The following is a 12,942-nucleotide window of genomic DNA, read 5'->3' on the forward strand; positions in this document are numbered from 1 at the left end:
TGGAGGGGGCATTTTTTTTCTGTTTAATTTAATAGCTTCCATAAAATAACCCAATATAATTGAAGTTGCAAGAAAGCTGCAAATGCATTTTGGCACACAAGTACCTCTGGGCTATTTAGAAGCTGTTGAATGTTTGCTATCTTAATATGCTCATAATTGTGGCCCAACAAATACCTTTTCTTTATATGAGGCTATTTCTTCCAAAGGTCTTTGAACTGCTTTGTAAATTAGCTTCCACTATGATTGTTTCAACTAGCATTAAAACCGCTGTGGGTAGACTCAGCAATGAGATTTTGCAAGTGCTCATAGTTCATGCCAGCTTCTTCAGTAAGAGAAATCAGGGAAGAAGCAATGGAATATAATTTCAAGACCATTTCTTGCCTCACTCCAAATACTAATACTATCTTTAATGGTCTTCTTTGGCAGTGAGTAGTATTTTGGGATATATTATCTAAGGATAGGTTGTTTTCAAAATGGGAGCTCCTAGTACTACCAATCAAACAGCTTTGTACAGCTATTCTGTTTTTTCCTTTTTAATGGATTTTGTGTGAAAAGAAGAAAGATGAAAGATGAAGTGGGAAAATCCAGGAGGGTAAAATTCCATGTATGGGGCAGGTTGATTGCACAATAAAAGCTTAGGCTAGAAGCAGACACTCCATCTGTTTCTGATATTCAGGCATGAGTGATGCGGCCAAAACAGAACCACTCACACGTAAGGAGGATGTATCATTAGGCTTGGGAAACTCCCAAGCTTTGCAGAAGTGCAAAAAAATAAATAAAAAAATAACTTCAGGAAAAAACCCTGAGTTGGGAGAATCCCAAAACAGCCCATTGAGAACTGTCTATTGGGGGGACAGGCCTAGTTATTATATATTAATATTTATTGTATGAATTTAGGTTATTTCCTCCATCCTTTTTTTAATGACTTTTTTGAGGAAAACTGGTAGGACTGTATGGGGGACCTGCCCATCTGTGCTTACTACTGAGAAAGCAAGGCCACGAGCCTTGATACAACTGCTTTGTATGTAGTTTGGTTCTTGCAAGTGAACTGCACGATCAGATTGGAATGATGTACGTTCCTGAAGGTGCTGTAATGTTGAAACTGCTTAATTGGAAGGAAATGGTTAATTGGAATTTCTAACTGTCAAGACCTTTTGATATAGTATAAGACAAATAAGGAGGACTGACCATCCAAGTCAATCTGACATTGCTAGAAGAGTTATGGGCCATCTGTTGATAAGGTATAGAAGAAGTTTTCTTTGATCTGTCTTTGTTTTGCTTTAGAATTTTGCAAACTAATAATTGGTTAAGATGCTACTGTGTATAAATATACCTGCTTTTCACACTGCCAGGAGAGATGTTCTTTGTAGGACTCTCTCCATACAACTGTATTATGCTCAATAAAATACAGTTGCCTTACAACCCAAGTGGATTTTTATCTTTGACACTATGGACATTGGCTTAGGCTCGTCAGATTCCATTTTGAACCCAGGCCTCCATCATGCTCTGTGTAAGCAGCTGGCTCCTGCTATGACATATCTTCCTCGGTTGCCCAGAAGCCTTGGGCAAGGGTTTGACCTCTCTATACAGTTGTAAGATTATAGCTGTAGCAAGATTGTTTTGTGCAAAGTTATATTTAAGTTGTGCCTTAGCTCCTGGAAATCTGGAGCTTCTTTCTGTATCATCAGGGCTTCAGTTACTCCTTTGAACTTGTCCAGGGTGTAGGGTGTAGATCAGAGGTGGGGAACCCGTACCCTCTAGAAATTGTTGGATTGCAACTCCCAGCAGTCCCAGCCACCATCACCAGTGGTCAGGGATGATGGGAGTTGTAGTTCAACATCTGGAGGGCCACAGGTTCCCCATACATGGTGTAGATCAGCCTTCTCCAACTTGTACCCCCCAGTTATTTTTGGACGACAACTCCCAGCATTCATTAGGGTTGGCTATGTTGACTGAGGTTGACAGGAGTTGAGATCCAAAACATCTGTAGGACAACAGGTTGGGGAAAGCTGGTATAGATACTAGTTCTTGAGCCGAATACAGAAGGTCCCAGGTTCAGTCCCTGGCATCTCAAGGAAGGACTGGGAAAGACCCTTATCTCAAACCTCGGTTTGCTCATGTAGACCATGGACATTTAACATCAGGTCTGGTGGCCAAAGCTAGGCCACCTGAGGTCCAAATTTAGCCCTCCAGGGTTCCCCAGATCGCCCCTTCCCCTGATCTCAAATCATTTGGTGATTTCCTGGCGTGTGTGTGTGTGTGTTCTCCATTCTAAAAAGTTGAATTGCTTCTCCTAAGGTTCAGTTACTGGCAGTAATTGCTTTAAACTAAAATATGCTTATATTTTGGCTGTGCCCACCACTGCACTGCACCCCTCAAGAACTACTCTTGAATGGAATTCAGCCTTTGGTCTGAAATAGGTTTCTATCCTCTGGTGTAGATGGTACTGGGCTAAGATGAATGGTCTGACTCTGTATAAGGCAGCTTCCTATGTTCTCGATTCCCAATTTGTCCCTCCTTTGCTCCTGTGGTTGCTTCCTGACACCAGATTTGGTGCTTAGGCCTTCAAAGTCTCTTGATCTTCCAGTTAAGAAGTGTTTTCCTACTTTTTATATTTCTTCCACTGCTCTCCCCCCCCCGCCCCCCCCGCTTCCTTCAAGTCTTGCGTGCTGGGTTGATCTCTGGGATGCTTCTCTAGGATAATTAATACACTTGGGAATTTCTTAATGACAAAGTGATACATTAAGTTGACAGTTAAATATTTCACCCTCAGAGATCTCTGTTGCTATTTTGACTCATTTCTCATGGGAATGCCATTTTTAAAAAAGAGTTAAGAAACCTTAGCGCATACTATCAGTCTTTAAAAAAAACACCTTTTTTTCAGAGGAATTTTACATCTGTGGCTGAAGAAAAAACTTTAGTGCAGATCATGATTGAAAGTGCTTTTTCACTTAGTAGGAATCTCAGTTTAATATATTTTCCATATCTGGCATCCTATAAATGGGACTACAACTCCCATCACCTCAGCCAGTGTTGACATTCTGGTTGGGGATGATGGGAGTTGCAGTCCAATATATTTTTGAGGGTGCCAGGCTGATATAAATAAACACACACTCACAAACCATATTTGGTTTTTTTATTTTTATTATATCCCTATATTGCCCAATAGCTGAAGCTCCGTGGCGGTTCACAAAAATTAAAACTATGAAATGCAATGTACTAAAATCAATATCAAAGTTTAAAACTACAGTATAAAATAAAAATAAAAAGCAAAATAAAGCCTAGCAGCAATGCAAAGATTTAAAATACAGTAACAGATTTTAGACAACAGAAACTGAAAGACTAAAATGACTTGGAAAATAAGGTCTTCATTTGGCACTGGAAGGAGCACAATGTAGGTGCCAGGTGAGCCTTTCTGGCAAGCTCATTCCACAACCAGGGTGAGGGGTGGGTGGGTGGTCACGTTTTAGTATCCATCCACCTCACTTCCTTTGGCAGAGTTCCACAGGACTTACTCTGAGGTCAACGTGTATAGGATTGCATCCCTAGTGTGATAGTGACCCCTAAAGCTGAATTCTTTATATATGACACTATATGGCACACTGTGGGTGGTTTCAGGAAGGTCCAAAAGAGAAAGGTGTTCTCTCTCTTTTCCCACCCTCTTGAAACCTCTCCGTAAGGCATGGAAAGGAGAGTTCTTAACTTTATGGCACACATCCCCCACCCCTTCTAATCCCCTTTCAGGATATTATAAGCAGTGATAGGCCCAAGCAGCTGGATTCCCTCCCTGCCCTACTTTGCTTTTTAAAATATTTCCTGAATTAAACCCCTCAGCTGTTCTGCATTGACTGCATCAGACTTTGAGTGAAGGGGCTGAGCAAAGAGCAAAGTAATGGAGCAGGCAAATGTACAAGCACACAGGTTCAGTCCAATGGGGTTCAGGCAAAGGCAGGAGTGGTCAAAATAGCAGCATAGTTAGGCAATCAGATGCAATACACAGTCCAGAAGCAAGGAGTCCAAGGCTTTAGGGTGACCACGTGGAATGGAGGACAGGGCTCCAGTATCTTTAGCAGTTGTATAGAAAAGGGAATTTCAGCAGGTGTATTTGTATGCATGCAGCACCTGGTAAAATTGCCACTTCATCACAACAGTTAAAGCTGCAGGAGCCCTGCCCTCTTTTGTATCTGGTCACTCCAGTATATCTCCTGCAGCTTTAACTGTTGTGATGAAGAGGGAATTTCACCAGGTGCTGCCTGCATACAAATGACACTTGCTGAAATTCCCTTTTCTATGCAACTGTTAAAGATACGGGAGCCTTGACCTCCTTTTCATATGGTCACCCTACACATTGGTCTATTTCTTTAAAAAGCTACTGTGCATAGCTTTTGAACCACCAAGGCTTAAAGTGATGTGCAAACTTGCCCAACGTGTTCCAACATTTTCTCCCCCACATTCACTCCTATTGGGGGTGCTGGTTTTAAAGTTAAAGCACTATTAAAAGTCAGTGGGAATTAAGATTTAAGAAGCTGACTTAGGCCAAATGTTCCACGCACTCTAGTCTTGTCCACCAGCTGCTCTGTAGGATCACAGGCAAAAGGTCTTTCTCAGAACTGCTGCCTGAGAGATGTTTTGACTGGAGATGCCAGGGATTAAGCCTCAGACCTAAAGTCGGCTTACAAAGCGTGTGTTCTGCCACTGACTATTGGCCTTTTTCAGTGCACCCCCAACCAGTGGAGGCTGATGTCCGTGGGGCAGTGAATCCGCTCCGGGTTTCTTAGAATTCTGACGGTTCTGACTGAAACCCGGAGTGGATTCACTGCCCCACGGACATCAAAGCCACCAGTCTCCACTGCCCCAACCCATTTCAGAACAGTATTTAACCTAAAATGACCGCTATACTTCATGTGCCTCTTCCCTGTCCTCTGGCTTTTTCACATCCCTAAGGATTATTGCCCTTTGCTAACATGATGGAAATCACTGGCAAGCTGTGCAGAATGAAGGCTATAAAAATACCTCATGTACAACTATCTGTTTTCCTATGAGAAAGCAAATCCTTGGGGGAGCTAATGTTATTATACTGGCAATAAATATTTGTATTTCTCTAGCATATTTCATCCCAGGATACCCTCGTTCAATGGAGATTGGGAGGGAGGGTTGATATGTGTGTGTGAGGGGTGGGGGGAAGGGAGGTGGAAAGTTAGTGATTTGCTAATTTGGGGTGGGACTCGTAATAGTGAGTTATGGATGGAAGTTGGGCTTCTTTGGGCGGTTTGCTAGTTACTGAGGTAACCATGTCAACAAAAGGCGGACAATCAAGCCAGATAGAAACTCTCTGTGAGGAAAATTAATGTCCTGAGGTAATTGGTGGGAAGAAAGCAGCTTCCTCATGGGGGAAGATTTCAAACTGGTTGTAGAAAGGATGCTTTTGTTTTATTTCCTATCTTCTTGCATTGGAAATACACAATACAAGAGGGGTTTGCAACAAAATGTTGCAGTGTAGAATGGTCCTGTCCAGGGTTACAGCCACCCCTCTTCCAGGAACTTCCATTCCTCTTTCCCTTATTCTCCCCACTTTTGTTTTTCTTCCCTACAGTCAGTCCTCATCCAGTAGTCACAGAGTGTTCTCAGTCCCCTCATTTTTTCTAAAGGTTTTTTTTTGTAAATCTTGGACTTCCCAAGGATAATCCACACTCTGAGAATATATTTACTATTACTATTCAGCAGGGGTAGGCAACGTGGAGCTCACTGGCACCAGTGCACCCCCAGATGCATTTATTTGTATCTGTTGTGGTGTCCAACACTTTCCACCATAAATAAATAAATAGTCATGCCAATATCTGGGATTGCTTCAAAGCAAAGTGAGGGCCTCCTGCAGCTGCCGTCTTCATTTCCCTTTAATGTTTCTGGGCCATATGAAGGGCTCAGAGATATTCTTAGGAAATGAAGATGGCCGATGGGTACAGGCTGATGCTTTTCTCAACAGTGCACCCAGCCACCAAGGAAAAGAAGTGGGAAAAGAAAATGGGACTCTTATCACTTCTGTCTGGTAATCTTTGGGAGGGGGCTAGAAAAAGTGAAGGGGTCTATGAAGGGCCGTGGTAAGCCATTTGGGGTACAGGACAGCGAGTAGGGAGGGAGACAGGAGAGCAGTTGGAAGTAGGGCTGTGCAAGGACCTCCAATTCGGAGCCCCCGAAACAGCTCCGATCCTTCTCGGGGTGCTTCGGAGGTTGCCCGCCTTGCCTCGGTGCTGAAGCCGAGGCGAGATTTGGGTCCTCTGAGGCGACTCAGCCTTTTCTGGGTTCCAGCTACACAGCTAGCACCCAGAAAAGCCTCCTTTCCCCCGCTCTTCCTGATTACCTGCTGCCATTGCCGCCTCCTCCTCCTCGCTCCTGCTGCCATCACTGCTGTTGACGCCACCGACGAGAAGAACCAGGCCGCGATTTTAAGTTTAGTACCTCTATGGCCACCGTAGTTTGTGGTTGTAGAGGTGCTAACTAAACAGTTTAGTACTTCTATGTCCACCGTAGTCTATGGCCACAAACTACGGTGGACATAAAGGTACTAAACTTAAAATCGTGGCCTGGTTCTTCTCAGCGTCAGCATTGATGACAGCAGCCGGCAGGAGCAAGGCGGCGGTGGCAATGGCAGGAGGTAAGCAGCTCAGTGCTGCTCTGAGGCAGCCCAAGGTGCTCCGAGGCTTCGGAACTGATCAGCTTCGGCTTCAAGGTGCTTTGGGCTGAACCAGAACCACTTCGGAACTGAGTTGAGGCAAGCCGAATCAGCTCGCCTCACCTCATATTCAGACACTTGTCCGAGGCACTGTGCAGGCCTAGTTGGAAGCTAATAGGGTGCCACAACTAAGATGGTCTGCTCTCCAGTTGTCTTCCACCACACCTCAGACGGTGTTCAAAGATTTAACACATTATTCAGGACCTAGGCTTATGCCTACAACTCCCAGCATGCCTTGGGTTGGAAGCAAGATTTATCAGGTTTTGGGACCCACATCTGGAAGTGGCTCGCCATCCTGGGCCTGAAGGGAGAGCGCCTGGGTTGGCTGCCTCAGTTACTAGGTTCCATCGGGAGCAGAAGGGAAGGAGGTCGTACCTCTGGGAAAAAGACATGCTGGGAGTTGTAGTTTTTGTTTTTTGTGGGGCAAGGAAAATCATGACAACAGCTCATCCAACGTAATCAACCGTTTTGTGTGAAAGGACTGAGGGGAGGCTGTTACTACCTGAATAATGATGCATTCATATGCATTCTTGGAAAAATGTGGTGCATCTAACCTAGCACTTGTTCTTGATTTTAGGTACTTACCAAGGCCAGTTCACCAATGGCATGCGCCATGGTTATGGCGTCCGGCAGAGTGTCCCATATGGCATCGCAGCTGTAGTCCGCAACCCTCTGAGGACCTCCCTTACCTCCCTCCGTAGTGAGCACAGCAATGGCACCCTGCTGCAACATGACTCCCCATCAGCTAACCTGGAGAATGTTCTCATGACACCTACGATCACGCGGGGCGGCTTTGCCCTCAGCTTATACGCAGATGCAGACGCCGGCAAGCTGAAGAAGGGAGGGCTCTTTAGGCGGAGTTCTTTGTTTGGGAAGCTGAAGAAATCGGACTCCAAGACCTCCTTGGCCAGCCAAAGGAGCCGGCTCAGCTTCCTCAAGAGCGAGAGCGGCATGAGCTCCACAGGCAGTGATGCCACCTCCACGGCCAGCCTGGGCGAAGGAGTGGAGGGAGAGGACTTCCCGCCTTTTGATGCTGATATCGATGCCACCACTACGGAGTCTTACATGGGCGAGTGGAAGAATGACAAGCGCTCAGGGTTTGGCGTGAGCGAAAGGTCGAGCGGCCTGAAGTACGAGGGGGAATGGCTGGATAACGTACGGCACGGATACGGTTGCACCACGTTGCCTGATGGTAAGAAGGAAGAAGGGAAGTACCGAATGAACGTCCTGATCAAAGGCATGAAGAAGCGGGTGATACCTCTGAAAAGCGCCAAGATCAGGCAGAAAGTGGACCGGAGTGTGGAAGGGGCTCAGAGGGCAGCGGCCATTTCCAGACAGAAATCGGAGATTGCAGCTTCAAGGTAAGAGGCCCGGAGCTCCCAGTTTACTGTGTGGCCGTGAAGTAGAAGCCACCCTCCCAATGTTTCATTTTTAATTGAATGGGTGTTGGCCACTGATGATAAAACCTAAAAAGTGTATATATGGGCAGATAAGGTGCACATTATAATGATTTTCCTTCTATAGCAGATCCCATCTTGGTCACATGAGCAAATTGTACAATTCTCAGATATCGAATAAGTACACCCAGGAGGCAAAGCTTTACGGGTGAATGATTTTGTGTCGCATTATGTTCGGACATGCCTGCTAAACACTGTGATGGATGGAGAACCTCAGAAACATAATGAAGGAGAATTCTTATGGTATGATTGATTTTTAATTTTTTGTTTTTATAGTGCCTCATGATTGATCTAGTTGCTTACACATTATCAAGGGTGGAAAAAGCATGGCCCACTCAGCCATTTCTGGTGGCCTGCCAGACCCCACTTCATCTGCCACCGCAGTGGTACTTCCCATCCTTTGGTTATCTCCAAACTCTCAAGCTCTAGCAAGGGAATCGCTTCCCTTCTCTCCGATTTCTGACAGGAGATCAGAGATAAGTGATCTTCAACGGGAGGGTTGCAACCCACTTTTGGAGATCAGTCCAGAGGGGTCGCAGCAAAGCTGATACCTCCATGTTGGGCAATTGTAAAATTGTGAAAGTGAGTCCCGTATTGCAGGTTGGGAGTCTGAGGTGGGTCTTGCTTGTGAGTTTCCTGTGGGCAGGTGGTTGGCCACTGTGTGAACAGAATGCTGGACTAGATGGACCCTTGGTCTGATCCAGCATGTCTCTTCTTATGTTCTTAATCTGAAACCATTTTTAAAAAGCAAAACAATTTGCAGGGTATTCTTTGTTTTTTGATGAAAAAATAAAAACAAAGCTGTGCTTGAACGTAGGAAAGGTCTCCTAGTAGAAAAGACCAGTCTCAAGAGGCTATTTACAGAGATGACAAATGAGGTTTTGACTTGACTGCTTCCACTGTATTTCCAATTACTAGCAAATGTATCATTTAATCTAAGTATGTGTCCATGGACTTTTGTGAGATGGCTATTTACATTCCTTTGAATTAGAGGCTTTTAAATGATCTGTTTCTCCAATTGATGTTTACTCGTCTTGAATTCTGTGCTGTAATGAAATAAAAGATTCAGGTATTTTGGTTCCCTAAGTCAGAAGAACTCAGCCATGCTTCTATACCAACGTTTTCAATTATCTATGGAAGCTGATTTTATCACTCAGTCTTATTTACATACTTTGCCTCATTCGTTCTTTATCTGTGGTTCATATCATTCCAAAAGCAGTCAATGGCTGTAAACTGTATACATGTGCCTGCATTAATTTTATCTGTGAAAATCATGCTAGCTAATATTGTATTCTGCAAATAATAAAAAAGGAGAAGGTTCTATTAAAACCAGTGTTAGGATTGACCTAGGGTGACCATATGAAAAGGAGGACAGGGCTCCTGTATCTTTAACAGTTGCATAGAAAAGGGAGTTTCAGCAGGTGTCATTTCTATATATGGAGAACCTGGTGAAATTTTCTCTTCGTCACAACAGTTAAAGGTGCAGCAGCTATACTAGAGTGACCAGATTTAAAAGAGGGCAAGGCACCTGCAGCTTTAACTGTTGTGATGAAGAGGAAATTTCACCAGGTTCTCCATATATACAAATGACGCCTGCTGGAATTTCCTTTTCAATACAACTGTTAAAGATACAGGAACCCTGTCCTCCTTTTCATATGGTCACCCTAGATTGACCAGCATCTCTGCAGAGGCCATGTTCTTTATCGTATAGTCAGATAAAGAACAGTGCAAAGGGTTGGGGGAGGGACCAGAGCCTAAGGGGGACAGAGACAGGAAAGAATCTTCCCAGGTGCATCAAAGCCAAACCATAACCTCTCCTTCTGTGGGAACACATTAAGGGCTTTGCTAGACCTGCTGGCTTACGCGGGCAGGGAGGCGGGGCCGAGGCGCGCTACCGTTAGCGTGCCTCCCCCACGCTTCCAGACGCTGGAGCCGCAGGAAGGACACAAGCCCTGCGGCGTCCACCATTTTTTGTTGTTGTTTAAAGGGGCCGCGGGTGGCCCGAAGACTTCGTGAAGGTAAGGGGTGTTTTTGTGAAAACCGGGGGGGGGGGGGGGCGGAAGGATGGGAGGGTGGGTGGGAAGGGGGGGCGGGTGACAGAGGAAGCGAGCGGCGGCGAGCGGCGCTCCCTCTCTCACCCGCCCCCCCTTGCCTCCCATCCTTCGCCCTCCCCTCTCTTTCCCCCCCGCCCCCGGGCCGATGGGCACAGCGCTCATACAAGCGCTGAGTAAGCGAGGAGCCGCAAAAAGCTGCGGAAGTCGCTAGACGTTCCCCAGCTCCGGCCTGAGGCCAGAGCTGGGGAAAAAGCGCGCCATAAGCGCATTTGCTTATGGCGCGTTGAAGGAGGCCTCAGCGCGGCCTGCCTCTGGATTCCCCTGTGCGTCATCTGGACGCACAGCAGGGAAACCGGGTGAGAAGGCGCGCTAAGGCCTCGTCCAGTAAGGCCCTGGTGGTGGTGGTAGGACATGGGTGGCAGAAGCAAGAATCAGATGTCGTGTCAAGAAGGAGGAGCAGCTTAGGGAAGTAAAGGGCTCTGCATGGTTGGTCCATCACAAGAGGTCTCTAGGAGAAGACCCTCCCTGAGGGCAAGACTGAGAAGGCCTTACAGGTTTTGTGCTGCAGACTGTCATCGGGTTTGCAGCAATTTTCTCTCCTAACAGTAGTGCAACCCACTAAGCTGTTTAGTGTTGTACTAGCTTAACCAGTTTAAACAGCTTGAAAAAAATTCGGAAAAGGGCAACTAAAATTATTCAGGAGACTGGAGCATCTTCCCTTTGAGGGAAGGTTACTACAGCTGGAATTGTTTAGTTTGGAAAAAGGGAGGGTGAAGGGAGACATGATAGTAGTGTACAAAATTATGCATGGTGTGGAGAAACTAGAGAGGGGCGTTTCTACACCTGCCTTTTCCCCCGGGATCGTCCTGGGATCATCCCTGTGCAACCAAATGATACACAGGGTATCCCGGGAGAAGGCAGGGACGTTCCCTACATTTTCCTGGGATAATCCTTAGGTGTAGAAAGGGCCAGGGAGATTAGAACCTGGGTCATCCCATGTTGCTGATTGGTGGGATATTCAGGACAGATAAAAGGAAGGACTTCTTCACTCAGCGCATAGTTCAGCTATAGAATTCACTACCACAAGATGTAGTGAGGGCCACCAATTTGGAATGTCTTTAAAAGGGGGGGTTGGATAAATTCCTGGTGGAGAAGGCTATCAATGGCTACTAGCCATGATGGCTATGTGCTACCTCCAGTATCAGAGGCAGTAAGCCTATATGCACCAGTTGCTGGGGTATCATAGAATCATAGAATAGCAGAGTTGGAAGGGGCCTACAAGGCCATCGAGTCCAACCCCCTGCTCAATGCAGGAATCCACCCTAAAGCATCCCTGACAGATGGTTGTCCAGCTGCCTCTTGAATGCCTCTAGTGTGGGGCATGGGTGGGAGGGTGCTATTGCACTGTGTCCTGCTTATGAGTCCCTGATTGACAGCTGTTTGGCCACTGTGTGAACAGAATGCTGGACTAGATGGACCCTTGGTCTGATCCAGCATGGCTCTTCTTATGTTCTTATGGGATGCTAGCATTAGGTTTCCATAGGATGACAAGGTCTGTAATTTGAACCACTTTTGGACTGATTGATCTGTATAATAAAGCCTATTTACTTGGAAACTTTGTTTGATTTCAAATGTGCTGTGAGGGCTCAGGATTTGACAATGATTTAGAAGAATAGAATATCTTAATTGATTTCTTTTAAATATATTTGTTTTTTAATTATCCCACCCCAGTCTGGTTATAGGGAATGCCTATATCAGAGGTGTTGAACTTTATGCCAATAGACCAAGGGCACTTCCACACGTCGTACTCAGGGCGCTTCCATCCGCCCCCAGTGCACCCCGAAAACGATCGTGCAGCTTGCCTGTAAAAGAGACAAGGAAGAGCCATCCTTGCCGCCGCCGCCACCCAACTCCCTCCTCGCCAGCCGGCTCGGAGAGCTCGGCAAAAGAAGGCGGGGTGGAGAGCTTCTTCCGCTCTCCACCCCGTCTGATTCCGCCGAGCTCTCCATCCCGGCCGGCGAGGAGGGAGTTGGGTGGCGCCAGCGCCGGCAAGGACACCTCTTCCTCGTCTCTTTTACAGGCAAGTTGCACGATCGTTTTCGGGGTGCACTGGGGGCGGATGGAAGCGCCCTGAGTACAACGTGTGGAAGTGTCCCAAATCTAGCTCACCTGGCATCCCAGATGGCTTTGCCCCCATCCCCTGGTCCCAACCCCCCCAACCACCAATAGTTTGGTGGTTTCCTGGATTTTACCCCCCCTCGCCCCCATTCTAAAAGGTTGAAATGCCTCTCCTAAGGCTTAGTTACTTGCATTAAGAGCTTTAAACTAAAATATGGTGGTGTTTTTTGGTATTTTGACCCTGTGTCTTCTGCCTTTGACCTCGCCCCTGTTTTGCTTTCACCCCCACCCACCACTGGAATTCAGCCCCTGAGGCTTCTCCGAAATTGAAGTCAGTCCTTGGGCTGAGAGAGGTCCCAGCACCCTTGGGCCACATATCTTTCTTTATCCCTGGTTAACTATTTCTGGTTTTTGCTAAGCAGGCATAATTATTACTTTTTGACATAGCTAGCAATCCTGTGTCCTCTGATCTCACCTCTTACTAACACCATCAGTAGCCTGACCCATCACAGGAATGCTCAGGTTCCTGTTGCAAAGTGTACAGAACATGGAAGACAAAATCAGTGAGAAACAATCCCCATTA

The 12,942-nt window shown here is 46.2% G+C and overlaps 1 protein-coding gene across 1 annotated transcript in view; it reads left to right on the top strand.

The window, feature by feature from the left end:
- Window positions 1-12,942, top strand: part of JPH2 (junctophilin 2) — an 87,640-nt gene that overhangs the window by 6,924 nt on the left and 67,774 nt on the right. The window contains exon 2 of the mRNA XM_063145797.1: window positions 7,308-8,091. Coding sequence (XP_063001867.1) covers window positions 7,308-8,091 — 784 coding nt within the window. The remainder of the gene's footprint in view (window positions 1-7,307; window positions 8,092-12,942) is intronic.

The sequence above is a fragment of the Elgaria multicarinata genome, chromosome 1, assembly GCF_023053635.1.
Source record: "Elgaria multicarinata webbii isolate HBS135686 ecotype San Diego chromosome 1, rElgMul1.1.pri, whole genome shotgun sequence".
Lineage (NCBI taxonomy): Eukaryota > Metazoa > Chordata > Lepidosauria > Squamata > Anguidae > Elgaria > Elgaria multicarinata.